This window comes from Syngnathus floridae, chromosome 15 (genome assembly GCF_059516105.1).
Source record: "Syngnathus floridae isolate MCC-2025c chromosome 15, RoL_Sflo_1.0, whole genome shotgun sequence".
Classification (NCBI taxonomy): domain Eukaryota; kingdom Metazoa; phylum Chordata; class Actinopteri; order Syngnathiformes; family Syngnathidae; genus Syngnathus; species Syngnathus floridae.
In genome coordinates, this window is record NC_142427.1 from 10,792,182 (window position 1) to 10,817,464 (window position 25,283).

Below are 25,283 nucleotides of genomic sequence, written 5' to 3' on the forward strand. Positions count from 1 at the left end.
CTGATATACAAGACAAGCTAGGCTGAGTTATGAACTGTAACTGGTGAAGTAGCAGCAAATAAATGACATCTCCAAGTCATCCCTTTTACAATGCATTTATTTTTAAAATACTGTAATCACTCACCATGGGTGGCTTTTGAAAAATGTTATCTGTGAGAGGAGGAAATGTCCTAAACACTATGTGCCAAATGAACTTTATACTTTTTATCTGCTCTTTGTTGGAAGGACATGACAGCCAAGTGTCCCATTACTTTTGGTACCTTAAAAACTTCCTTCATGACTGATTTTTATGTAAATTGATTCACGTTTCTACTATTTTTTTTCATTCTTATTGTTACAATTAATAATGAGTGCAATACAGTAATTGCAGTGCAGGCCATGTATCTCATTATTGTTCATTGCTTGGCAACCAGGGAAGCAAACTGTGACTAATTGTGATTATTTGTTGCCATTTCCTTTCAGACGTGTAAATATATGCTGAGTGGAGGGTGCCTGAACCTTTTGCTAGTAGCACTAACCCGACAATGCTTCATCAGACGCATCTGCACCATTAGGTGAGTCACTTCCGGGCACTTTTTTTTTTTTCTTTCTTGCTTTTGTTGTATTTTTCATGCTTCACTTTCGACTGCAAGGAAATAATAGCTTTTTCTAAGAAAGAAAGACAAAAAATGAAGTCCAGTATAATCTTGTTTGGCTTGAAAGGGCGAAAGTGAAGCTTCCTGGAAATAAGATGTGAAGCAAAAAGTAAGCCATTGTTAAATTTCTTTGAAATCTGAGGTTAATTACAGTTATTCACATTGACCTTTTGTGTCCGCATTTCCACTCATTTCTCTTCACATGGTAGTCTGAAATCTTTTTTTGAATTTGTTTAAATAAAAGCGACGTCATCAAATGCACTTATTGATCGAAATGGTCACCTTGCATGGCCTGATTGTAGAAGTACATCTCGTCTGAATGCTCTCATTCGCCGAGTTACCAGGACAACAATGCGGGCCTCTGTATGCTCGTCTGTTTCCATGGTTACCACAGCAGTCTCCCTCAAAGCCAATGATGGAAATAAGAGTGTGACTGGATCTTTGTGCATTGTGCTGTCTTCTGCATGCAAATTTCTTATGTCGCTACCAAAACTGAAGCTGTCAACACGCATAGGACATAGCACACTCAATTAGATCATCAAAAAGTCACAGTTTATAAATTATTAACGTGATCATCAGGTAGGATTAATCCTCACTGGACTAGCTAAAAGAAATATTGTATAGTAGAAAACCGGGATCAAGAAAAATCCCCCAACATTACTTTAAAAAGAACACTTGCCCTTTATTTTATTTTTTATCATTAAAACCAGCAGAGGGCATCATTCATGCATTCAATTCAGCTGCAAACACATCTGTCAACTAAGATGGACAATATTCAATATTCATTTCATAGTAAATTACAAAATGCAGCATCAATCAAACATTTATTGCCTTCATGTGATGAAAAGTACTTAAGGGGCTCTCTTCGATTTGCTACACCTGAAGCCCCAAACATCGTGATTTACTGAGAATATCATCTCTGCTCAGATAGCATCCACAGACTTGCCGCACGCCAGTGAACGCCTCCCTGCCGTGCAAGACTCGCCAGTTGTCAATAAAAATCACCTGAAGTGAAAAAGATGCAAAAGTTATCTAAAATGTTCAAATCATGTCGCTAGAGAAAATGGTCTTACTTTTCCCGGAGTAAGTTTCATCCACAGCTCATTCTCTGCTCGCCTGAGTTCCGAGGTCAACTGGCGATGAGCCACATACCAGCGGCGAACAACATCATGAGGTATCGTGTTTATTACTGCTCGGTCAAAGTTGTTGTACCTGTAGCGACGATAATATATAACTTATCTTACAAATCAGGCAACACGATTGAAATGAATCCCGTCAACATACCGAATCATGTAAAGCTCATTATTCCAAGGATAGACATTCAGAACAGGTCCGAAGCCAATCATGTGGTTTTCGTGGCTGCCAGTGCGTTCAATATATTCATGTTTGATTGGAACATGCGAAAGCAGTTCAAAATCTTCTGGCGACCGCTTACGAAGACTTTTAGCTGCATAGAAACCATCGACAAGCAGATTCCTTCCACCGGTACCTTCATGTTTTAGACAGTGGAAAACCTGAATTCTGTAGGGGGGGCGGGGAAATATTGTCAATGTCACATCCTGCCTTTGGGGGAGGAGACCTTTTCCTCTTCCACTTACCCACACGGTTCTTGAAAATAGGTTGTGTCTGTGTGGCGGTCAAGATCCAGCTGGCTGTAGGCAGTGTCTCCTCTGGAAAAATCTGACGTGAAGGACCACATTCGTCCATAGGTTGTTTCCCTTGAAGAAATACATTTGAGGTTGTGGATGCTTGCAAAATCAGTGAAGGAGGAAAAAAAAAAAAGTCGGGTATACCTGATAAGACTAACCCTCTGCGTCACGGCCTCTGTGGCTTCAATTGTAGCGGGGACATCATCCACAAAAGCGATCCCGTAGAGAAGGTAGTTCTGCAGGAACTTTTTTAATTCATCCTCGCTGTTCATAAATGCATCCCATTTGGAAGAGGCCACATGGGAGTTCTTATAAATGTCTGCATTCCAAAGGATGCGTGGCTGTACGGTGCTTTCCTTCTTTCCCTCGTAGCTGTTCTCGGCTAGCCAGCTAAGGCTGTAATTGGAAGTGTGACCACCAGGCCCTTGGATGCACACAAGCAAAATTTGATGAGTTACATAGTCGGTTTGTCCAATGAAATTAAACCAAATTATGAAAAAACATTGATGAATGATGGAGAGGCCCCTTTAAGCGCTAATAGTAGACTTGTTGGCAGGAATTTTGTTATTTCTAGCAGGGTGTTGGCAGTGTTAAAGAATGAAGGGCAACATACCATTCACTCAAGTATGACTGTACTGGGTAAGCCATTAAATTACCAAAGTCCACCTGGTGTTGCACGCTAACTTTACTCATTTTTAAGAGTGCAACTTTTTGCATTTACTATTTTTTTTACTCAAAATATTTCATTCATATCTTGGAGGTGAAGATGTTGGTTGCAAGCAGTCATTTTTTTTCCTGAAAATAAGTGCACTGAGACAACTTCTGCTGTGATTTGGCAGTGTTTATAAAATGATTATAGTCAGAAAAGCATTTTTCAAATTGTCTCATTCATTTAGTTTTATTAAAAAAATATTTTTATTATTTATTTTATTATAACCATTATTTAAAAATGACTTACAAGTAAGGATAAGGTCGTCATCTTCCACTTGGATGTGATCAGGCCGGATGTTGAGGTCGATACTTCCGGTGTCCAAGTTCCTCTGGTGCGTTTGGATGTTGAAGGACTCGGCAGAGCGGCAGTGATCCCTCAACCACACGTAGTCCAAATGCATCCGAGTCCCTCTGTACTCGAGTTCTGGTACATGCAAGTGGAGCAGGCGCATTAGAACCGTGTTTGGTCTTTGCAAAGTGTTCCATGAACTCACCCAGACAGTTTTCATGCAAGCGCATAGATGCTGGTGGGCTGGCGTACCCACGGACTTGCTTCCCGTGTCTCCATAAAGTCCTATTCCGAGCAACGGCTCTTACGATCCCTCTAAGCGTCCCGATCATCTCCAATACCTCACAGAACAGGATCGGTGTAATTTTCAAATTATAAACGTTTCAGAACTTTCGATGACTCACTGCGTCACCAATGCCCCTATCTAACAGCACTTCGGTCTCCTCTGGCGCTTTGCTTTCATCAAGGCAAGTTTGTTATTGCATTAGGTGGATCTGCAAGTAAAAGATGACTTGGCTTAATTATTAAACACTTTGAGCTTTACATGTCATTTTATAACCGGATCCTGATGAACAAGTCCAGTACGCATAGCAAATGGAACAATTTTGCATACGCTAAGGCCATCGTGGTAGAACGTCCAGCATATTCTTAAAGACACAGACCCGATTTATAATTCGAGAAAACTGCGTTTTTAAAACACATGTAACAACAGACCCTCTTTTGACAATTTTGCATGGCCTATTTGTTAAATCGGCATCGTTGTAATTCATTCTGTATAAACTAGTAGAAGTAGGAGTAGTAATAGTAATCTACTGGAGCCGTAGTACCAATGTTGACCACAAGACGGCACTGTTTTGTAACATTACTTGTGAATCATAAAGTCATTCAAATGAGCAAACATCCGATACATTCTCAGAATGTAATATTTTCTGCTGTTATACTGTTTATGATTATCTTTGTAGTAGTATCCAGACAACTATAAGACAACGTTTCATTGTGAGACTATTGAACGTCATCACCGCCCATGTTTCCTTCCTTTCCTGCAAAGGACCGCAGCGGCGTGTTGCCTTCAAATACATTCGGATATTATCTATAACTTTGGCTGTGAATACGGTCGATGCGAATCACACTCACTGGTCATTCCATATTTTGAAAGCTAATTCAAATCTATTTGTTTATGATTGTGTAGCCTTGCACTACATTATATGGAATGCTCTGTTATTCTAGTAATTCACATTAAAACTTCAGACAAAAAGACATTAAAATAATAAAAATGTGCTTTGTCACGTTTTAACAATGATGTACTTTGGCATTGATTATCTTTAATGCCTGTTTTGTAATGATCTCATTAAGTTAAGGTTTTCTTTTTGTTTGCTTTGACCACACATTTTACACGTGTGTACGCAGTGTCCGTATTTATTTTTTATGTTTTTGTCATATAGCATGTGTGTATGTAGACATAAACGGCACGACCTTATGAAATATTACAACACACTATCACAGATAAAAGGACACTGTATACGGTCCCATTTAGTTAGACTGAACACTCAGATTTCGGATTTTGCGGTAAGCACTTGAAGGCAACACGAGCTCCTGTTTACTTGCTCTGTCAGCGGTGTCCCCGCCTGCAGTGGGTCTGTAGATCACCTGCTGCCGATCAGAACCTTGGACCTTTATCTCAGTGACATTATCTCACCAGCAGTCGTTATCTGCAGTTTCCTATCTCTCCAAAAAAAAAAAAAAATTGAGCCAGCTTCTCGTGGACCTTGCACAGGGGGGGTTCACTGTGTTTTATTTTTTCCCTTCTACCGGAAAGATGACGCTGAAATCCAATAAAAACGAACCTGCTGTCATATTGGAGCCTGTGGACTCCGCCAGGACAGCCCTCTCCGATCTCTACCTGGAGCAGCTTCTCCAAACCAAACCAAAGACTGACAAGGTAAGGTTGATTTCCAAATACTCGGGTTTGTCCGTTTGCTTCCGGCAATGCCAGACAGCACATGATCGGTGTTGTTTTGTCTTGTTATTTATTGGAAATGACGTATATGCAGTAAAATTCAACAGCAAGTCTTGTTGAAAGCTGAGTCACCTCTCCAGTCAGCCTGAACTGGATCCAGCAGACATGGCATAAGCCTTTTCCGCGTCTGCATTCACCTCCCAAAAATACACATGGAAACATGTGACAGCTGAGGGGGTAAACAAGATTCTGGCACCAATAACTTGTGTAATAATCACGTCATCATGTTTTGCTTGCTAAATGAGCCGATTTTACAGCATTGTTTTGCATAAGATCACATAGAAGCCAAAAATGCACTTTTAAATAGATTATGGTGCAAAATATTGCAAGACTCGGGAATGGTGTGAAGGAAACATTTCAAAGTGTCAACTCAGCAGTGAGGGACTTGGGACATGACAAAAAAAAGGAAACTTTTTCCTGACCTCAGCATTTTTGTCTTCTGCTTTATGCTGATTTAGTAAGTGTGGCCTTCACAGTGGAGACTGCTGAGTAAAATGTTGATCAAGGGTCACGATCGTTAGGGAACAACAACAAAAAAGTCAACTCAGCAAAAGACTTTGGCAAGTATAGGAAGATTAGAAATTAGTTGGAACATGACGTGTTGTTTGTCCTTTTAATGGATAATTAAGAGGAATGCTTTAGTCTGATAGGGCAATTACGTGTCATCTGAAATTTAAGACTCAGACTCCTTTTTGGCCAATTATTGATTCCCAACTCCTAGAGCTCTGTAGAAATAAATAATTGATTAGTTCAAATGTAAATCTCTTTTCAAGTCAGACTAGGTTGCAGGGATTATTGTTTGTCCCAATGCTTTGCCACACCCAATACGGGCATTTCAAATGGGCCCCTTTATCGCATAACTGCGGATTGTTAGGAAAATGTCCTGACTAGAGCAAAACTGCAGAAGACTTCCAAGTTCTTGTGGCTTCCGCATGTTCTTGTTTATTCACACCACACAGTTAAGGACCAGTATGACTTCAGTGATTTTCACAGTGTGTCATTTCATCTCCTGGTGTACTCAAATATTTTCCCCTGACACCCCTCTGTTAAATAGCTGAAGTATCACCTTTCATGGAGCCAGATTTCCACGAATGCAACACTCAGCTGTTGTCTACCATGTTTACAGCAAAATACAAATGAAATCCCAGGCATGGAGTTTAGCTGGCGTTTTGTCCTCTTCTGTTTCTTAGATTTTAGTAAACCCCAATAAAGCCACTTTATTTAATTGCTGGAAGCAAAGTACTCATTTATTTGTGAACTATTGTGGGAATGCTGCAATTATTTCATGACCTTGCCTAAAATGTCCAATGCGATTATGTTCTGCTCAGAACCTCTAGGGGGCGTACTTGCATGGCACCTGGGAATTAAATTGTCACACTGACGTCTTATTCAGCATAAAAAAAAAAGAATTCTCATGTGATAATTCACTTTCTACTTTGTGTTTAATTAATAAATTTAAATAGTCTGAGTCTTCTATTAAGATACACAGCAGTGATTTGCGCCCTCCTTGTTTACACTTTCGGGGAGGGGGGGAAAAAACAAGATCTGTGTTTCAGTTCCTTTATTTGTCAAGTCCAGGTTACAGATTCTGCCTTATATTTGCAAGAAATATGCTTTAAAGATTAGATATTTGCAATAGTCATTCAAGACTGTTAATTTAATTTCACTTTAGTTCTCTGGTGGGATCCCTTGATGACATTGGTGGTATCCATGCATGACCACACGAACCTGTTGGAGCAGATCGTTGGATGTGTTAAATGAGGTGTTAATGATGTTGGGTTAATTTTTAACCTAGAACATGTGTTGAATCTGCAAATGAAACACTTACAATTAGCAAAAGGCTTTCCCTGTAGCTGTTAAAAAACATTTCATAATGCAAAATTCCTTCATTTGCATGATAATGATATCTAGTTTTTCTCTTTCTCTGTCTCTTTTAAGCAGGTGGCTATGCAAACCATTGAGAGCAAAGGTGCTGAAGTTTATACCAACGGGAGTGCTCGATACGTGAATGGCACAGAGCTGACCAAAATGAAAGAAGTCGTGTTTGAAAAAAATCCCTCGGAGCCCATGGTATGTTTTACATTTGCAACACGTCCCCCCTTCAATAATATTGATTAATGTGGCTTGTCTCAACATTATATTTCTTTCATCCGCAGGGTGTCACTCTGAAAATGAATGACAAACAGAGGTGCACAGTGGCCAGAATATTGCATGGAGGATTTATACACAAACAAGGTAGTAAATCAAACATTGACCTGTGTGTGTGTATGTGTGTGTGTGTATGTGTAGGCACAAGCTAAAAAGGCTGCAATGACATTTTGATATATTGTTGACTTTACTTCAAGCACACTTTAGGTTTCCGTACATTCAAAATCACAGCAACCGAAAGCTATTTGATGCTATTATTCCATGAATGTCTTCTTTTTTTTTTTTTTAGGATCCTTGCATGAAGGTGATGAGATAGCAGAAATCAATGGAAAAAGTGTGACTAACCACACAGTTGATCAGCTGCAAAAGATTTTGGTATGTAACGCCTAATAACTGCAATTCTCAAAGAGAATTAGGAAAAAAAAAATCTCCTTAAAATACATTGTGATAATTAACTGTGCCATATTTTTCCTTGCAGAAAGAAACCAATGGAGTAGTCACAATGAAAATAGTTTCCAACCAAAAGAGTCGCTCCAAAGCCTGTGAGGTAATGGCAAACATAAATAAATTCTGCCTTCTTTGTGTAAAAAGTTGCTGAAAAATAGCTTTCCTCTATTCTATACATTTTCATTGCTAGGTGAATCGTCTCTTAATCGATGAAAATCCAAGGTGAATATAAAAGTAGCTTTGTTAGTTTGACTGCAAAACACAAACGTAGCTGTGGGTAAAACTGTAAATCCCTGCATAACAAAATATTTTTATGTTTACACTGTAAATTTCATTCATACACCTTATTGTTTGTGTTCCATAATGGCAGTTTGTAGATTTTATTAACTTCTTGGCTTAGTTAAACATTTATGGTGACACCAAATAGTTATTCATTAATTTGCGACTAACAACGTATCCTTCATCAAAGTAACCTTTGTAACCGATAACATGTAAAAATTAGACAAGATATTTATTAATCCCTCAAACAAGCTATACATTAATTTTTTTGTAAAAAGCAACGCTAAATACTATATATATGTATTTATAATTGTCAACACTGAAAGTTTGTGTCAACTCTGGTTTTGCAGACATACATGAGGGCCCAGTTTAACTACGACCCCTCGACGGATGAGCTCATCCCGTGCAAAGAGGCGGGGCTAAAATTTCAAACCGGTGACATCATTCAAATTATCAACAAGCAGGACCCCAACTGGTGGCAGGGTACAGTCGAGAGCAGCGCGGCAAACTTCGCCGGACTTATACCGTCGCCGGAGCTCCAAGAATGGTTTGACTGATCATTTTGTAATATGAATACGAGGAATGTTTTTATATGATGTCACCCACAACTAAATAAATTTGACAGGAGAGTGGCGAGTAAGAGCAAAACCAAAGATGCTCAGTCCTGGAGCCCATTTGGAAAGAAAAAGAAGTGCAAAGACAAGTACCTGGCGAAGCACAGCTCAAGTGAGTTCATCATCAAGAATTATTTTTTTTCTCTGCCTTTCCGGTTTTCTTACAACCAAATGTTTGTTTAGTTTTTGACCAGTTGGATGTGATTTCCTACGAGGAGGTTGTCCGGCTCCCTGCTTTCAAACGGAAAACTTTGGTGCTGATTGGTAAGTGGCCCTTCTCAGAATAAACAGAATCTATTTTTTTAAACAGTGATTCATATTTTGACTGCCATGTTTTAGGTGCACCTGGTGTAGGGAGGAGTCACATTAAAAATTCATTGCTGACCAAATATCCTGAGAAATTTTCTTATCCTGTCCCACGTAAGTAGATAAAACATTTCTATAGTGCTCTAAAAGCCACACGATTGAGTTTCACAATTTGACTCGTTCATCAGACACCACCAGATCGCAACGTAAGGATGAGGAGAACGGGCAGGAATATTATTTCATCTCCAACGACGCCATGACCAAATGCATCTCAGAAAATGCGCTGCTGGAGTACGGCAGCTTCCAGGGAAATATGTTTGGCACCAAAATTGAGACCATCCAGAAGATCCACGAGCAGGGCAAAATTGCTTTGCTGGATGTAGAACCGCAGGTTTGTATTAGGAGTGACTCAGTTATCGTTTTCATTCCAGTAAAATCCTTTTTTATCACATGGTCATTTTCTTTCTTTGCAGACGTTGAAGGTTTTACGGACTGCAGATTTCGCTCCTCTTATGGTCTTCATCGCACCCACCAACACAGCTTCTCAAGTGAGACATCCTTATTGTAATAACCAGATTTGACTCCGGTAGCTAATATTTTGCTTTTTTTTTTTTTTTAATCCTAGACGGAAAACCTGACAATGATCCAGAGGGAGTCGGACGAAATCCTGACAGCCTACAGACACTTCTTTGATTTGATCATCGTCAATAATGATGTTGATGAGAGTGTGAAAAGTGTGGAAGAGGCCTTGGAGAGGGTCACTTCCACTCCACAGTGGGTGCCTGTCTCCTGGGTGTACTGATAAATGTTAGACTCCAGCGTGATATCTTATTTCACTTTTTATTTTATTTTAAAAAAAGCAGTGCAATATCACTCCTTACGCAAAACCTCTGAGTTAGTGAGGTCCCAAGTCTGAATGGGTTTATTTTTGGTTCATGTTAATTGTCAGAAACCTTTTTTTTGCACGTGTGCATTTTAGAAAAGCAATATTTAGAAAGATTTATATCAAAAAAGCTGAGAACTTCACCTGGAATGTTTACTATTTGAGATCAGTTAGTTAGAGGTGGATCGTTTTGGTGCCATACAACTTTGTTATTGTGGGGAAATATAAAATAGGACCGTAACTGTGAAAGAAATCCTCCCTTTTAAATCACAGGGTTTTAATATTGCATCATAAGGTCATAATTTTCTCAAAAGAACAGGACTTGAAACTATTGCCTGTCAAAACAGTCACATGAAATTGTATACATTACCTCGTAGGCAGTTAAGAGGCAATTTTACAAATATGAAATTGATCAGCTCTATTGCAACTGCTTTTTTTGATCATATTTAATCTATGAACAATGAACAGGAACTTTCAGGATACCAGATGCTATAATACATCCATGATCTGAGGTCTCATGTACAGTATCAATGGTCACACAAATTTTCATTTTAACAACATTCACTCATTCAGAAGGCATCATGTGTTCACTCAAAATCTGTACTGTATATCAAAGTACTGTACAGAACCTTTTTTTTCTATCTGCTACAATATTACCTAATAATTGATATAGTTAATATGCAATGTCCAGTAATTTCTTGATCAATTTGTGTCAGTATGTTTTCTATTGCATTTGTGGGCTACTGTTGTGGGAATTTGGCATCTTATGTAATGTATTGAAGATTAATTTGTTGGATGATTATTCATGACAAGCTGGGACCAGTAATAAGTCAAATCTTCAAATCCAGACTGTGTGGAGTTTGCACATTCTTCTTGTAGGTTTCTCCACAAGCTTCCTCCAACATGCATGGTTGAATCACTGTTTTACTGTCATGTTAATGCTCTTAAGGTTTCTGTAATTAGACAAAACATCAAATTGTCCTTACTGCAAATTCAAACTGCAGTAACGAGTATTAAATTAAAGCTTGTTTGACTGTGTCATTAAAATCTGTATTATCTCAACCATGTATCCATTTTCTGCACGACTTATCGGATTCAAGGGGATGCTCGCCTGCAGCTGACTTTGCCCCCCCCCCCAAAAAAGGGTCGCCAATATATCTCAGGGCACCACTACAGCATCAGTGACCCACATTACAAACCCTTTAGTAGAATTTGTTTTGGACCAAGGTCATTTGACTACACTGCAGCTTTCCACCTCCAGAACTGTCCTAAGCATAAACATAATTATGCATGAATGCAATACTCTCAGAATAATCTCAGGTGGTTTCTCGTGGATTTCCTCCACGTTTGATCAACCACCACTATGGACACCCACTGTGCTGCTGGCCGCGCCCCCTTTCAAGGAACGCCATTTTGTTGACAAATCTCGTGACGATCAAAATAAGCTTCTTTATGTGCGCATCCGACCCTGCAATAATTGACACTTAAAACGTAAAAGGAGGAGACACGTACTATTTTAATACGGACATGCATTGTTTAAAAGTGGCTTGTCAAGCCTGTCAAAACAGCTTAGTCCTTGGTCACCCATTTTAACATGAAACTCGCCTCGGTTGACGTCACTGAGCCATCTTTGTACAGCTAATCCAAAGTGTTTGTTATACCTTCATTACGGCTCAGTCTCTCGTCGCTTACTCTAAACAAATAGCTGGTGCTGTCACATACGGAGAGGAAAAGAGAGTATTGGACTAGCTTGGTGGACATATCTCGACGGTGGAGTCGAAGCAGTGCCCCTCCTCGGCTATATAGGCAGGGAAACGCCAGGCTAAGCATCCAAAGGGTGCCAGAGGCTAGAGAGGAGCGCAGAAGGCAATCCACATCCATCTGCCAGCCACTTAGCACACGCTAACACTTCCAGCCAGGATTTCAGCACAGCTGTCTCGCCAACACTACCACAAAAAATGTAAGTATATCGTCCATTTTTGTGTGCGCTTCGATATATTCATGGGGAAGATGCTGGAGAGCACCTGGAAGGAGAAGGTTCTTTCATCAGTCTGTTTCCTTTTGTATTGTGCTGCGCGTTGTTTTATTTGACAGCTGTCATTCGAACGACAGGAAATAATATTTGAGTCTACCCTTAGATTAAACGGAAGCCTGATTGTGTGTTTTTGATTTGTGAGTTTTTACGGGTGAAAAGATGATCCGTGTTTATCTTCTGCCTATTTTCTGCCTCGTCTAGTGCCGCTAGCTGCAGCCAGTACGCACGCATTTTTTTCCGGTTTGGACCGGTTCTGTTTGAAAGGACGTCGTCTTTATCATTAGACACACGCTAATTCATCTTTTTAATGGGGTCACGATTACGACAAAATACAAATATAAATTCCCCATGTCCAACAGGGGTGTAATCTTGTTTGCGGTGGACGATGTGATGATTTCTAGAAACATCAAGGGCGTAATGTGTCTTATTTTATTTGGACAGAAACAACAAGGCCAATTTGGCGTGTAAACCACGGAACATTATTTGACTAATCTTAAATAGCTTGTTATATATAAATGCCTTATCTATAAATTAGGCCCGGGCCTAGTTTGCGTGATATTTGCAAGCTCCTGCAGCGGGGGATGGGGATAGCCTAGCCTCTCTGTCGATGGTTACGCGAGGCTGAACATTATTATATTTCACCACATTCCACTTTAACATTTAAAAAAAATATATCCCCCGGTATTTTAGTAGTGCCGTTGTTTTTTTTAAGAGAGCTGAATGATGGAGGATGAACACGATGGCCAAGTCACGCTATATACGTTTGTGTAAATGTCTAGAAAGCCCACAATCCGAGAATTAATCGAGTCCCAGCACTGTTATACGTCAGTCTGTGTTAGTATTGCCCGTTTGTTACCTAAAATGTCGATTTTCCACCATTTTTGCCTTGAATCAAGTCCCCTGTCAAGGAACCTCCCTCCCCACTGCTTCTGTCGACAGCCAGTATTTATAGGCCGTGAAACGTGATGCTTTACTGGCTATCATGTGACCACAGTTCTGGTTGTATAGAATTGAAAGGAATGTAGTCTTTGAGGTCCTTGAGGTCACAAAAAGACTGGGACTCCAGTCCACTGCTCTGTACGGTAGTGTCGCTGTCCAGTGCTGAAATGGTGCTGAAAGTCACGCATCGTGCAAATGACAGCAGAAATCCACTTAGTTGTAGACACTGCGTTATAAAATGATGCAGGATATGTTTTCCAGAACCATTAACTCAATAATATCAGACTATTTTTAAATCCCCAATGGGGGCTGAATTTATTTATTGTAATAGGTACAGTGATATCATCTGAGGACTGTACAAGTATAACATCATCTCAAGTCAGTGTGCAAGGTTATTAGATGTTCATCAGGATCTGAGCTGATTGAATTTTAAGAAGAGAAAATGTTCTCAGTGTCTTTTTAATAGCAGAACACAAAACATTATTATTGTCTTTGGGGTACTTTGATTGATGATCTTTTTGTCTGTTTACATATCACTCCTTGGCAGCCAATAATAATATGCAAGGAAAGAGCAGACCTTTTATCCAATAGGATTTGATGTTGTTGAAGGATTAGTAATGCGTGTGTCTTCTTAGGGTGACCTTTATACACAGTTTAGTCTCACAGTAGTGGAGTAGCTTTGTCACAAGTCATAATTGTGATGAGGCATCACTTTCTATCATCTAGCATGCTAAATTTAGTGGGGTGAGCACGTTATGTTAAAAGCGAGGGATTGTCTGACCTCACATTGGATGGGGATGGTATTTGTTAATAAAATGTAAATATTTGTACAAATCTTTTTGTATGCTTTGATCCCATTGAAGTCAAGTTAATCTACTATAAGGTGAGGAATAATGACCGTGCCCTGCTGCCAATTGTGAGACCCGCCCAAAAAGAGCTGTAATTACATACTGATGCCACAAGATGGCGACAAATCACCCTTTTTCTATTAAAAGAACCAATGGCCTTACTTCTAGCTCCTCACCTCAGTTCAATTCAGTTACTTTCCACCATACAGATGTTTAGAGTCATCATATAATTGCTGTTTTTCCATCCCCAGGTCTGCCCCAGCTGGAGCCCCTGCACCAGAGGGAGGGAGTCAGGCTCCCCCGAACCTCACCAGCAACCGCCGTCTGCAGCAGACACAGGCACAGGTGGACGAGGTGAGAACAAGTCATTTGTTGCACACTGTTACACATTGATCAAAGCTCCAAAAATAATATCTTTGTGTCTCTCCGCAGGTGGTGGATATTATGCGTGTAAATGTGGATAAGGTTCTGGAGCGTGATCAGAAGCTGTCTGAACTTGACGACAGGGCTGACGCTCTGCAGGCTGGAGCCTCTCAGTTTGAGACCAGCGCTGCCAAACTGAAGAACAAGTACTGGTGGAAGAACGCTAAGGTGAGCGACACATATATTTGTTGTCTACAATTCTGATCATGTGACAACTTGTGATCTATCTTCTCCCCACAGATGATGATTATCCTGGGTGTGATATGCGTGATTGTGCTCATTGTCATTATTGGTAAGAATTCTTTTGATTATTTGTACATATGAATAAGTTGTGCATGAATTAACTTGGACATGTGTCTTGCTCGCTGCAGTGTACTTCAGCACCTAAGAAGAGTCACTTCCTACCCCAGTCGAATTCCAACGTCCTTGCTTCAGAAGAGACCCTGAAATTCATGACAAAAGGAATCACAGATAATGAGTTATTGTATCTTCCCCGATTGGCTTCACCCCTAAACCCTTCAGGGCCATACGGCTCAATCATTTCCACCACCTCGCCTCTGGTACCCCTGTCAAATCTTTGACCCTGCGTCCGTTCCGGGTCCTCTCGGCTTCTCTATCCCGCCATAACGAGAGCCTTGTGATGATGCAACAACCGAAAAGGAAACAATGATTGGCACTGATAATTGTTACATGACTGATCAATCTCTAGTCATTTGTAGAGTTTTATTCTGATATGTACTGTTTTCTAGGTGTGTGTGCGAGTGTGTGCATTTTGTATTTTTTCATTTTTGTATTAATTTTCTGTATGCTTCAGCGTCGACTACTGCCTAATACTCCCAAGTATGTATCCTGCATGTTCTACTCAGCTTACTCTCATTTTTTTTTCGCTGTATTTCTGCACAGTGGCGACAATCGCAGTAAGGCCCAAAACTGATTATTTGCAGTCACACTCTCCAGGTTGAGTTCATTCGGGTCTAAGTTATTACTCAACACAAAGTAATGCATGAATTGGTCAGCTTGTCCCTTTCTAGTTATCCTTTAAATCTGACTCTTGACAGTTTTTTTTTTTTTTTCTCCCCCTTCCAACATTCCTCATTTAATATCTGTCTTCAGCTCTCCGGCCGTCTCCCTTGTGTTTTGCTGCATGCTTGAATGCCCAATCGTTTTAAAACTGCCATAGTACCGTTGGACCAATGTCTGTAGATGTTTTTTGTTTTTTTTTTTTGGATTACGTAGTGTCTTATTTCGAAAACATTCCTTCGTTGCAGTCTGGTGCAAATGCTCTTACTGTAGCACACGTAATTGTAAGTATATTTCAATTGCGCGATGAAACTGAAAGCCGAAGTCTGCAAGAAAAAAAATGGTTTTGAGGTAAATTTGGCGGGAGGCCGGATTTGGATGTCATCTTGTGCTAGGCTATTGTGTGGCTTTCAGTGGCACTATCACAAACCTGAATTAATATCCTCACTTGCAAACTGTCATTGGCCTGTTAAAAAGCCTTCATATCTACTTTCAGTAGGTTTAAAAAAAAAAAAAACGTGCGCAGTTAAGAATGCACTAAACAAGCTTGTTTTTGATGGCGCTGTCACGCTGTGTGCAGCCACACCTCCATATGAAGAGCACATGAAACAGTTCAGCCTTAATTGCATTTTAAAAAAAGGCCCAACAATTTACAATCCAAGATTTATTGAAAAAAAAAAAAATCCAAAGCATTCCTCGGCAGTGTTCTAAGTGGTTCTCCCTATAGTATGCATGATTACATGTAATAGATTCTATTTTTATTATAGTGTATTTTTGTGTGAGACAGACAGGTGGTGTGTGTGTTTCCGTTTTTATAATTCAGATGTGTGCATTATACACTGCCAAGCAACAAGCAGCTGAGTGGGGAGCTTCTCTTGTTCATTGCAGTCGACAGTCATGGCACCCTTTCGTGTACAATTGTAAAACTGTTTGCTAATGTGGTTTTGGGCTTGTGCATATGGACCCCTTTGGCTACTTGAGAAGTAACAGAGCAATAGGTGCACTTGCTGTAATCTTAGCCCACTAGGTCCAGATCAACGAGCTTTAGCATTAGCTTTCAGTCTCAGTCCTAACCTGCAATAGTTCCAATTAAGTGTATTAATTAAGTGTACTTAGTGGCCTCTGGATTTTTATGTTAGCAACCAGCTAGGTAGATCAACCACCTTTACTGATTCCGACAAGTAGTGTGTGTGAGCGTTTGCAGGTGCATTATTGTGGTGTGTGTTAGAATAGCTCTACCCCAGGAATAACCCCAGTTGATCCTGACAGATTAGGCCGCTTAAATCTCTTGAGTGAAGGCACGTTTGTTTCCTTGCCCCACTGTAGTACACCAGGATAGAGGTGACACATGTGAACGGCCCTAAAGTCATCTTAAAACATTTAACCGAGCTAGAAGGGGGGCTGTGGGGGCACCCGACCTCCCCATACAGAAATATGCCTGAACCCCTCAGGTGCCAGGCCAGATGATTTGTGTTTGTTTTGCGGACCCCCTGACATGTCCTTGACCCCCCCCAAGGAAAAAAAATCCTAGCTCAGCCAGTGACCACACCAAGAGCAGCTTACCAAAGACTTGACGTCTGGGCTTCTGCTGACGATTGCCATCAAAAACAAGTAGAGAGGAGCAGGTTAAAAAAAGCCGAATCTTGCCATCTGTAATTACAAAACCTTCAGTGAGACTAGTAGTTGTACCTTATGCAAGTTAAACCAAAATTGACGGACCGCATGCATCTATTCTCCCGCATCTTGTGTGTTTAAGTCGAATCAAAATAAGTCAATTGTTAGACACAGGATCTTTTAACAAGTAATAGCACAAGCTTGTTTTTCATTTCTGCCTACTTTCATAGTACAACTAACTCCAATTATTGGACAAAAATCCACATTAAGTGTTGTAATATGAACGTGTTTTGAGGGTAAGGGGGGGGCCTATTTTGTTTTATCAAGATGTACAGTAAAAAAGGGGACAAAGAAATGAATTAAAATGTGGCTCTTTTAGCCATCCCGCTGAGGTGACATGACACGACTGATTGGGGTAGGACACGTGTCATTCCATAAATCCTGCTGTCGTCCTGTGATTACTCAACCAATTTGATCACAATGGAGAAAAACGAAGCGAGTGCTGTCTCTTCACGTTGCTTTACTGTATTGTGTGAAAAGGCGTGCACGTATATTTTAACAGCGTGACACTTTCTGTTTGTTGTTGTTCTTATTCCTTCGGGGAGCACGTCTGATCTATGTGAGAATATTGTCTGATGCCATCCTTGTGAAATGTTCAGTTGTCTCAAATTGAAGCTGCACTCAGCCCATTTGCAGGGTGATTGATCTCAAACACTTCACAACAATGAAGTGCTTTATTTTCATTTGTCATTCAAGCATATTAACCAACTGTGAGAACATGTGCTGTATATTGTTGTTAAGAAAACTTGCAAAATGTAACGAATGTCTCCCCAAATGGGATGAGTGCAGTATTAGGAGGGAACCTATTGAGTTTCTGAAAGCTCACTGGACGGCTTACGATATTCTACAAAATCTATAGAAAGATGTTTTGTAATGTATGTCCACATTTTTATTGTATTTTGCATTGATTTCAAAGGAAAAAAAATCTCCCAATGCATCTGAATTTTGTGTGACCACTAATTGGTAGAGGTAAAGATTTCCCAAGTATTTTTACCTTCAATTGTCCAGAAAATTTCAAACTAATTCTGCTGTTTATGTCAGATTGCTGTTTGTATCCACACGATGCTGTATTTTGTTTGTTTAAATATATTTATTTTGGAGGAAAGATTTTAATTTCTCTATGGACTGGGAGTTGAAGGTCTGTATTGCCCCTGTTTGTCTGGTCTCACTGGAGGGACCAGACCGGAGGAACATGGGCAATGCACTCAGTCTCATTTCATTCTTACTTTTTGTTTGCTTTTATTTATTGATAGATATGTTGTGCTGTCATTTAATATGGGATTAGACACTAAACAAGGTTGGCTCTATGTAAAGGAAAGGAAACTGAATGGAAAACTAAATTGTATAAAATTATTGTAGTGTAAATCTATCAATGTCTTATTATATTGATGAACATCATAAAAATATATGTATATTGGAAAACAATGTCATGTGTGTACTTTTATTATTGTGCATGGGCATAGCTTTGTATAGGTATAGTAGCGACATATCACAATCTCCATATTTATTACTAATGTTATTATGTATTAATAATGTAACATTTCAATATACTACGTTGCGGTAGCATTAATCTAAAAACTTTTTTTTTTTTATCCGAGATTTACTCGGAGCTATGACGATGATTTGGGTGAGGGGTTTAGTATTTGTGACGTCACTACCGACCCACCAAAGCCAAGACCAAGCTTCCTTCCGCCTTTTGATTTCGAGTGAGTATTGCAAACATTTTCCAGCTCTCTTTTTGCCGTTTGCATGTAAATATGCAGAGGCATCATGACGATACGAGCTCTTTGAGTTTTTGTTAATCGCCCGCAACTGCCACTCGGCTGTCGATCAAATGTTAATCAAGAAAAGCGTTCGACCTGCATGTTGTTTTGTGTTTTCCACGCAAAAAACTGATTCCAAACTGTAAGAGTGGAGACTCCACGTCGACTGTATCGTTGGCTCGTGATGAACGATTCATTCAAAATAACGTATCTTTTCAGTGAACGAGAGTGAACGAATCACTTTCTAAAGTGATTCGTTCTTTTTTCAGTTCATATGACTTCAACCAGTAGGTGTCGGTAATGCACATTAAAGCTAGTGCCACCTCGCTGTAAAACAAAACGAAGAAGAAAATGACGTTACTTCCGGTTGACCAACGAGACGTGAATTGCATTTCCCGTTCGCCAAGTGAATGAATCAGTGTGTGAGTGATTGGCATTTCCAATTCATCGCGAGAGCGGATCAGTGAGGGAACGAATCGTGACTTTCCCGTTCGCGAACGACTCAATGGGTGAACTGCCTCCTTCCCGTGCGTCAACGGACCAGTCAGTGAAGGTGTCGCGTCTCCCTCCAGGTGTCAACTATGTAAGCCAGAATGCCGATTTACGATTTGCCAAGGAGAGAAAGAACCACTCACTGAAACATCACTTTATTTATGCACGTTTTCTCCAAGCTAACGGCTAACTTTATTGCATGAAGGGATGCGCCGTTGTGCAAAAAACGGGGAGATTATGCTTCTCTTTGGGTCATCTTGATTTTGTAACACTTGTAGCTGTTTGTCAATAAAGTGTATGCATATATACGCCTACATATTGTTGTCCAATATATCTACTGCAATTTCACATTAGATTGCTGGTTTGAAATGTACTTTTATTATTATTATTTTAATAAACATTTATGTTGAAACTTGTCTGGTGTTTTATTCCTTGTATTTACTATATTCGCCAATTAAAACACAAATCAGACATTTGGTTAACTGCTTTATATGGCGATATGTATGTGTTTTACGTTATTATATGAGTTGGAGTCCCCCAAAATATCAAATGTCGGCATAGCGGATTCTTTTTTTTTCCAACCTTTTATTCAAACACAAACACATTCGGTATAATAACACCATCAACTACAATCCAACAAATACAAAATTAAAACATCAATGTCGGCATAACGTGTGGCGGCTGGCAGAGCAGCAACGCTGTCTGTCACTCACTCGTTAAACTGGCGGTGCACCTAATAGTGTCCGAGTGATGTCACAGATCAGACAGCCAATCAGGAAGTGGCCTGTTATTAGGTACACCTGAAAATGGCGGCGTACCTAATGGAGTGTCCGAGTGATGTCACAGATCAACCAGCCAATCAGAAAGTGGGGGTGAGGGCGGGTGTGGCACTTTTCACTTTCATTTAAGCTTTGACCATATTTCCCTAATAAAGTGGCCTGTTATTAGGTACACTTGAAAATGGCGCCGTACCTAATGGAGTGTCCCGGTGATTCCCTCGTTAAGTGCAGGTGTGTGAAAACTTTTAGCTCCTTTTGAACGTGAAAGAAGCTAAAACTTTTCACGCAGGTGCGCTTAACGAGGGTCACTTGGAAAACATGTTGGAACGCGGCCCCGAGGACTAGAGCTTGACACCTGTGACCTTTGACCATGATATTTCCCTAATAAAGTGGCCTGTTATTAGGTACACTTGAAAATGGCGGCGTACCTAATGGAGTGTCCGAGTGATGTCACAGATCAACCAGCCAATAAGAAAGTGGGGGTGAGGGCGGGTGTGGCACTTTTCACTTTCATTTAAGCTTTGACCATATTTCCCTAATAAAGTGGCCTGTTATTAGGTACACTTGAAAATGGCGGTGTACCTAATGGAGTATCCGGGTGATTCCCTCGTTAAGTGCAGGTGCGTGAAAACTTTTAGCTCCTTTTGAACGTGAAAGAAGCTAAAACTTTTCACGCAGGTGCGCTTAACGAGGGTCACTTGGAAAACATGTTGGAACGCGGCCCCGAGGACTAGAGCTTGACACCTGTGACCTTTGACCATGATATTTCTCTAATAAAGTGGCCTGTTATTAGGTACACTTGAAAATGGCGGCGTACCTAATGGAGTGTCCGAGTGATGTCACAGATCAACCAGCCAATCAGAAAGTGGGGGTGAGGGCGGGTGTGGCACTTTTCACTTTCATTTAAGCTTTGACCATATTTCCCTAATAAAGTGGCCTGTTATTAGGTACACTTGAAAATGGCGGTGTACCTAATGGAGTGTCCGGGTGATTCCCTCGTTAAGTGCAGGTGCGTGAAAACTTTTGGCTCCTTTTGAACGTGAAAGTGACCAAAAACTTTTCACGCAGGTGCACTTAACGAGGGAAGCACATGGACACTCCATTAGGTACACCGCCATTTTAGACTAGAGCTTGACACCTGTGACCTTTGACCATGATATTTCCCTAATAAAGTGGCCTGTTATTAGGTACACTTGAAAATGGCGGTGTACCTAATGGAGTGCCCCGGTGATTCCCTCGTTAAGTGCAGGTGCGTGAAAACTTTTAGCTCCTTTTGAACGTGAAAGAAGCTAAAACTTTTCACGCAGGTGCGCTTAACGAGGGTCACTTGGAAAACATGTTGGAACGCGGCCCGAGGACTACAACTTGACACCTGTGACCTTTGACCATGATATTTCCCTAATAAAGTGGCCTGTTATTAGATACACTTGAAACCTAATTGAGTGTCCGTGTGACGTCACAGATCAACCAGCCAATCAGAAAGTGGGGGTGAGGGCGGGTGTGGCACTTTTCACTTTCATTTAAGCTTTGACCATGATTTTTCCCTAATGAAGTGGCCTGTTATTAGGTAGTAGGTAGGTAGTGATGTCACAGACCCAACAGCCAATCAGGAGTTGTGGGTTAGGGTGGGTGTGGCTCTTTTCACTTTCAGTTAAGCTTTGACCATGATTTTTGATGATTTGATTTATAAAAAAACAAAAAAGATCATTGTGTGTGTGTGTGGGGGGGGGGGAAGACGATTTGTTTGAGTGAACTCAAATGTGCATAACCACGCCTACTTTTCCAACAGCCAATCAGAACGCAGCATTTGTACATCTGACCAATCAGATTGCTTCAAATTGACGACGCCACGCTAACCACCAATCACAGGACCTGTCATTTGCATTGCCGTTCTCCGAATAAAAACTCTTGAATCTCGCTACCTGACTGCTGGTTATGTCCATTCCGTTGAGTCACAGCCAGTGGAGTGAAACGGAGAAGATGCCAGCCATGGCAGCACATAATATAATAATGATATATTATAGTAGATATGTGAACAATCTAATTATTAGAAACTAGCAATTGGACAAACATACTGTGATGAAGCTGTGTAATCGTGCATTCCTTAGGTCATGGCTGAGTAACAGCAAGAAGGGAATATCCGAGCAATAATAATTTTTATTACAGGCTCTTGGCCCACAGGGTAAAAAACATCACATACATTAAAATAAATAAAAAGAGTGCATTTCAAATGTTATGAGAGGCACCCATGGCAGCGCCCTCTGATGGTGGATGTGTACCTTATAGCACTCCATCCATTATACGTCACAGATGAATGTTGACAAAATTACGTACTTCCCACAAAGTGATCTGAGCAGATGTAAGAATGGATAGTTGGCTTCCAAAGCTTGGAGCTGTTGCAGCCATGTTCCGCCCTACGAAGCGCCGCCACCCAACTATCCTTTCTGGTCTGGTCCGGTCTGGTCCGCAGGGAACCGATATAACTTCTTGGTATTGCTTTTTTGCAGAACTCTTCACCGTGGTTTAAGTTGCCTACGTAACAACTCCGCCACGACCTGCAACTGATAAAATGCTAAAGAATGCGCCAGTCAGCCGCTTTTTGCCACCCAAAAAATCCGTCGGCCGGTCTGTGACGTCACATGCATGTGCGCCAGCTCTGATTTTTATACTCATTGCCCCACCCACTTCCTGAGCCCTCAGCAAATCATGAAGCAGTATTCCAGCTTTGACCCACCTCGTTAAAAAAAATTCTGATCCAGAAAATAAATCCCAAATAAATCTGAAAAAAATGTTTAGGTTTTTGTTTTACTTTGTTTTTTAAATTAACATATGTTTAAAGTTTTAAGTTGAGAATGAAGAGTTAAGAATACATGTGTTCTTTGTAATCAAACTATTTCTTTTGCACCTCTGCCTGGAAAGAAAAGGAACACAGTCGATTGGATAAAGGCCTTGCCTGAAATTCAGGAGATGCCGAGTCTTGGTCATCGCCCATTTAATTTGTACTTGTCTGAGCCCAGGTACAGAATTATACCGTTCGGCCACATTGCCATGAAAATTTCACAATTCTTTAAATGTATTAAACGTAGTAAAAGTCTACAGGTAATTTTTTTCATTAAAAAAAAGCCTTACTATATGGATATAGTGAGCAATCTATAGTTATTTTTTTTTTAGTCTGTGCTCCATTTACTGTATTGTTAGTAGTGGTACAGCAGCCCTTTCCCAAGATGACTGCTTACGGTGCCCATGAGCGACATCTAGTGTTTGTATACAGTCATAACAGCATGATTTACAATTGAGTTATTTATTATTATTATTATACATAAATAGTAAATAAAGCATCCATGAGGTATTAAATAAATGAATCAAACCAAATTAGATTTATTTCTTCATGCAACTGCTTGAAGGGTTTGAGATGCTCTTGTACTCATACTTGAATCATACATGGTAGTATGAATAACTGTGTAACACTTGTGCCAAGGTGGCCAAATGGAATAAGATTTGGTCCTGAGGTCAGGAGAGGTGAGTTCGAGACCTGCTTTGTGCTAGTATTTTATCATTGAAACATTTGCATGCTGTTCGCTTGTGAGCTGCTCCACAAAAGCTTACATGTACCTTCCCTACAATGTGAGGGTTCTGCAGTCAAGTGGTTAGTGCACTGGACTCTAATCCCGGGTGAGACGAGTTCGAATCCCAGTAGTTTCAACAACATTTTATCATGGAAAACTTTGCATACGATACTGTTTGCTTGTGAGCTGCTCCATAAAAGCATGCATGTACCTACTATGTAGTGTAGTGGTTAATGCACTGGACTTTAACCCCGGTGAGACGAGTTCGAATCCCAGTCGTTTCAACATTTTATCATGGAAAAATTTGCATGTTCGCTTGTGAGTTGCTCCATAAAAGCATACATGTACATTCAATAGCCTATGTGAGTTCTGTAGTGTAGTGGTTAGTGCACTGGACTTTAACCCCAGTGACCTGAGTTCAAATCCCATTAGGTTCCTAACTATTTTATCATGGAAAACTTTGCATACGATACTGTTCGCTTGTGAGCTGCTCCATAAAAGCATACATGTACCTACTTTGTAATGTGAGGGTTCTGTAGTGTAGTGGTTAATGCACTGGACTTTAACCCCGGTGACCTGAGTTCAAATCCCAGTAGGTTCCAAAGTCTTTTATCATGGAAAACTTTGCATATGATACTGTTCGCTTGTGAGCTGCTCCATAAAAGCATACATGTACCTCCCATACAATGTGATTGATCTGTAGTGTAGTGGTTAGTGCACTGGACTTTAACCCCATTGACCTGGGTTCAAATCCCAGCAGGTTCCTAAACATTTTATCATGGAAAAATTTGCCTACGATACTGTTCGCTTGTGAGCTGCTCCATAAAAGCATACATGTACCTACTATGTAATGTGAGGGTTCTGTAGTGTAGTGGTTAATGCACTGGACTTTAAGCCCAGTGACCTGAGTACAAATCACAGTAGGTTCCAAAGTCTTTTATCATGGAAAAGGGTTAGGCTTGCTCTTGCTGTGGTTAGGGTTAGGGTTAGGGTTTGTGTTAGGCTTAGGCTTGCTTTTGCTGTGCTGAGGCTTAGGGTTAGGCTTGCTCTTGCTGTGGTTAGGGTTAGGGTTAGGGTTTGTGTGAGGCTTAGGCTTGCTTTTGCTGTGCTGAGGCTTAGGGTTAGGCTTGCACTTGCTGTGGTTAGGGTTAGGGTTAGGGTTTGTGTTACGCTTGCTTTTGCTGTGCTGAGGCTTAGGGTTAGGCTTGCTCTTGCTGTGGTTAGGGTTAGGGTTAGGGTTTGTGTTAGGCTTAGGCTTGCTTTTGCTGTGCTGAGGCTTAGGGTTAGGCTTGCTCTTGCTGTGGTTAGGGTTAGGGTTAGGGTTAGGGTTTGTGTGAGGCTTAGGCTTGCTTTTGCTGTGCTGAGGCTTAGGGTTAGGCTTGCTCTTGCTGTGGTTAGGGTTAGGGTTAGGGTTTGTGTGAGGCTTAGGCTTGCTTTTGCTGTGCTGAGGCTTAGGGTTAGGCTTGCTCTTGCTGTGGTTAGGGTTAGGGTTAGGGTTTGTGTTAGGCTTAGGCTTGCTTTTGCTGTGCTGAGGCTTAGGGTTAGGCTTGCTCTTGCTGTGGTTAGGGTTAGGGTTAGGGTTTGTGTGAGGCTTAGGCTTGCTTTTGCTGTGCTGAGGCTTAGGGTTAGGCTTGCACTCGCTGTGGTTAGGGTTAGGGTTAGGGTTAGGGTTTGTGTTACGCTTGCTTTTGCTGTGCTGAGGCTTAGGGTTAGGCTTGCTCTTGCTGTGGTTAGGGTTAGGGTTAGGGTTTGTGTGAGGCTTAGGC

At 40.7% G+C, this 25,283-nt stretch overlaps 4 protein-coding genes across 7 annotated transcripts in view; 2 read left to right on the plus strand and 2 right to left on the minus strand.

Moving 5' to 3' along the window:
• Positions 1-1,442: 1,442 nt before the first annotated feature.
• On the minus strand, positions 1,443-5,361 carry tmlhe (trimethyllysine hydroxylase, epsilon). 3 transcript variants are annotated; one of them, XM_088398240.1, is made up of 9 exons: positions 4,886-5,361; positions 3,689-3,778; positions 3,490-3,625; positions 3,243-3,419; positions 2,429-2,708; positions 2,234-2,353; positions 1,920-2,156; positions 1,709-1,847; positions 1,443-1,640 (listed from the first exon to the last, which is right to left on the minus strand). In XM_088398240.1, exons 3-9 carry the CDS (start codon positions 3,614-3,616, stop codon positions 1,509-1,511), a joined length of 1,212 nt encoding a protein of 403 aa, XP_088254366.1. In that variant the 5' UTR covers positions 3,617-3,625; positions 3,689-3,778; positions 4,886-5,361; the 3' UTR covers positions 1,443-1,508. The 3 variants fall into 3 exon arrangements, with proteins under 3 accessions (XP_088254366.1, XP_088254367.1, XP_088254365.1); XM_088398241.1 differs by lacking the exon at positions 3,689-3,778; XM_088398239.1 differs by having other exon boundaries at positions 3,490-3,778; positions 4,886-5,359.
• mpp1 (MAGUK p55 scaffold protein 1) lies at positions 4,827-11,040 on the plus strand. 2 transcript variants are annotated; one of them, XM_088398237.1, is made up of 12 exons: positions 4,827-5,223; positions 7,240-7,371; positions 7,458-7,536; positions 7,739-7,824; positions 7,928-7,996; positions 8,526-8,722; positions 8,801-8,901; positions 8,973-9,053; positions 9,129-9,209; positions 9,284-9,486; positions 9,569-9,643; positions 9,721-11,040. In XM_088398237.1, exons 1-12 carry the CDS (start codon positions 5,101-5,103, stop codon positions 9,895-9,897), a joined length of 1,404 nt encoding a protein of 467 aa, XP_088254363.1. In that variant the 5' UTR covers positions 4,827-5,100; the 3' UTR covers positions 9,898-11,040. The 2 variants fall into 2 exon arrangements, with proteins under 2 accessions (XP_088254363.1, XP_088254364.1); XM_088398238.1 differs by having other exon boundaries at positions 7,243-7,371.
• Positions 11,041-11,406: 366 nt separating this feature from the next.
• vamp2 (vesicle-associated membrane protein 2) lies at positions 11,407-18,342 on the plus strand. The gene is made up of 5 exons (XM_088398242.1): positions 11,407-11,938; positions 14,052-14,154; positions 14,233-14,391; positions 14,464-14,515; positions 14,595-18,342. Coding segments are annotated over exons 1-5 (333 nt in total). The 5' UTR covers positions 11,407-11,936; the 3' UTR covers positions 14,612-18,342.
• Positions 18,343-22,090: 3,748 nt separating this feature from the next.
• drd1b (dopamine receptor D1b) overlaps positions 22,091-25,283 on the minus strand; it is an 85,394-nt gene continuing 82,201 nt past the window's right edge. Inside the window, exon 11 of the mRNA XM_088398755.1 lies at positions 22,091-22,512. The gene's annotated coding sequence lies outside the window, so the exon portion shown is untranslated. The remainder of the gene's footprint in view (positions 22,513-25,283) is intronic.

Bases quoted from the DNA above. Each gene is read 5' to 3' on its own strand.
- vamp2 (XM_088398242.1), top strand. The intron at 14,155-14,232 runs GTGAGAACAAGT...GTCTCTCCGCAG, and splicing joins CACAGGCACAGGTGGACGAG to GTGGTGGATATTATGCGTGT. The intron at 14,392-14,463 runs GTGAGCGACACA...TTCTCCCCACAG, and splicing joins ACTGGTGGAAGAACGCTAAG to ATGATGATTATCCTGGGTGT.
- mpp1 (XM_088398237.1), top strand. From the start codon at position 5,101: ATGACGCTGAAATCCAATAAAAACGAACCTGCTGTCATATTGGAGCCT. The intron at 8,902-8,972 runs GTGAGTTCATCA...ATGTTTGTTTAG, and splicing joins CCTGGCGAAGCACAGCTCAA to TTTTTGACCAGTTGGATGTG. The intron at 9,487-9,568 runs GTTTGTATTAGG...CTTTCTTTGCAG, and splicing joins TGCTGGATGTAGAACCGCAG to ACGTTGAAGGTTTTACGGAC.
- tmlhe (XM_088398241.1), bottom strand. From the start codon at position 3,616: ATGATCGGGACGCTTAGAGGGATCGTAAGAGCCGTTGCTCGGAATAGG. The intron at 2,709-3,242 runs GTAAGTCATTTT...TGTGCATCCAAG, and splicing joins TGACGACCTTATCCTTACTT to GGCCTGGTGGTCACACTTCC. The intron at 2,157-2,233 runs GTAAGTGGAAGA...CCCCCCCTACAG, and splicing joins TATTTTCAAGAACCGTGTGG to AATTCAGGTTTTCCACTGTC.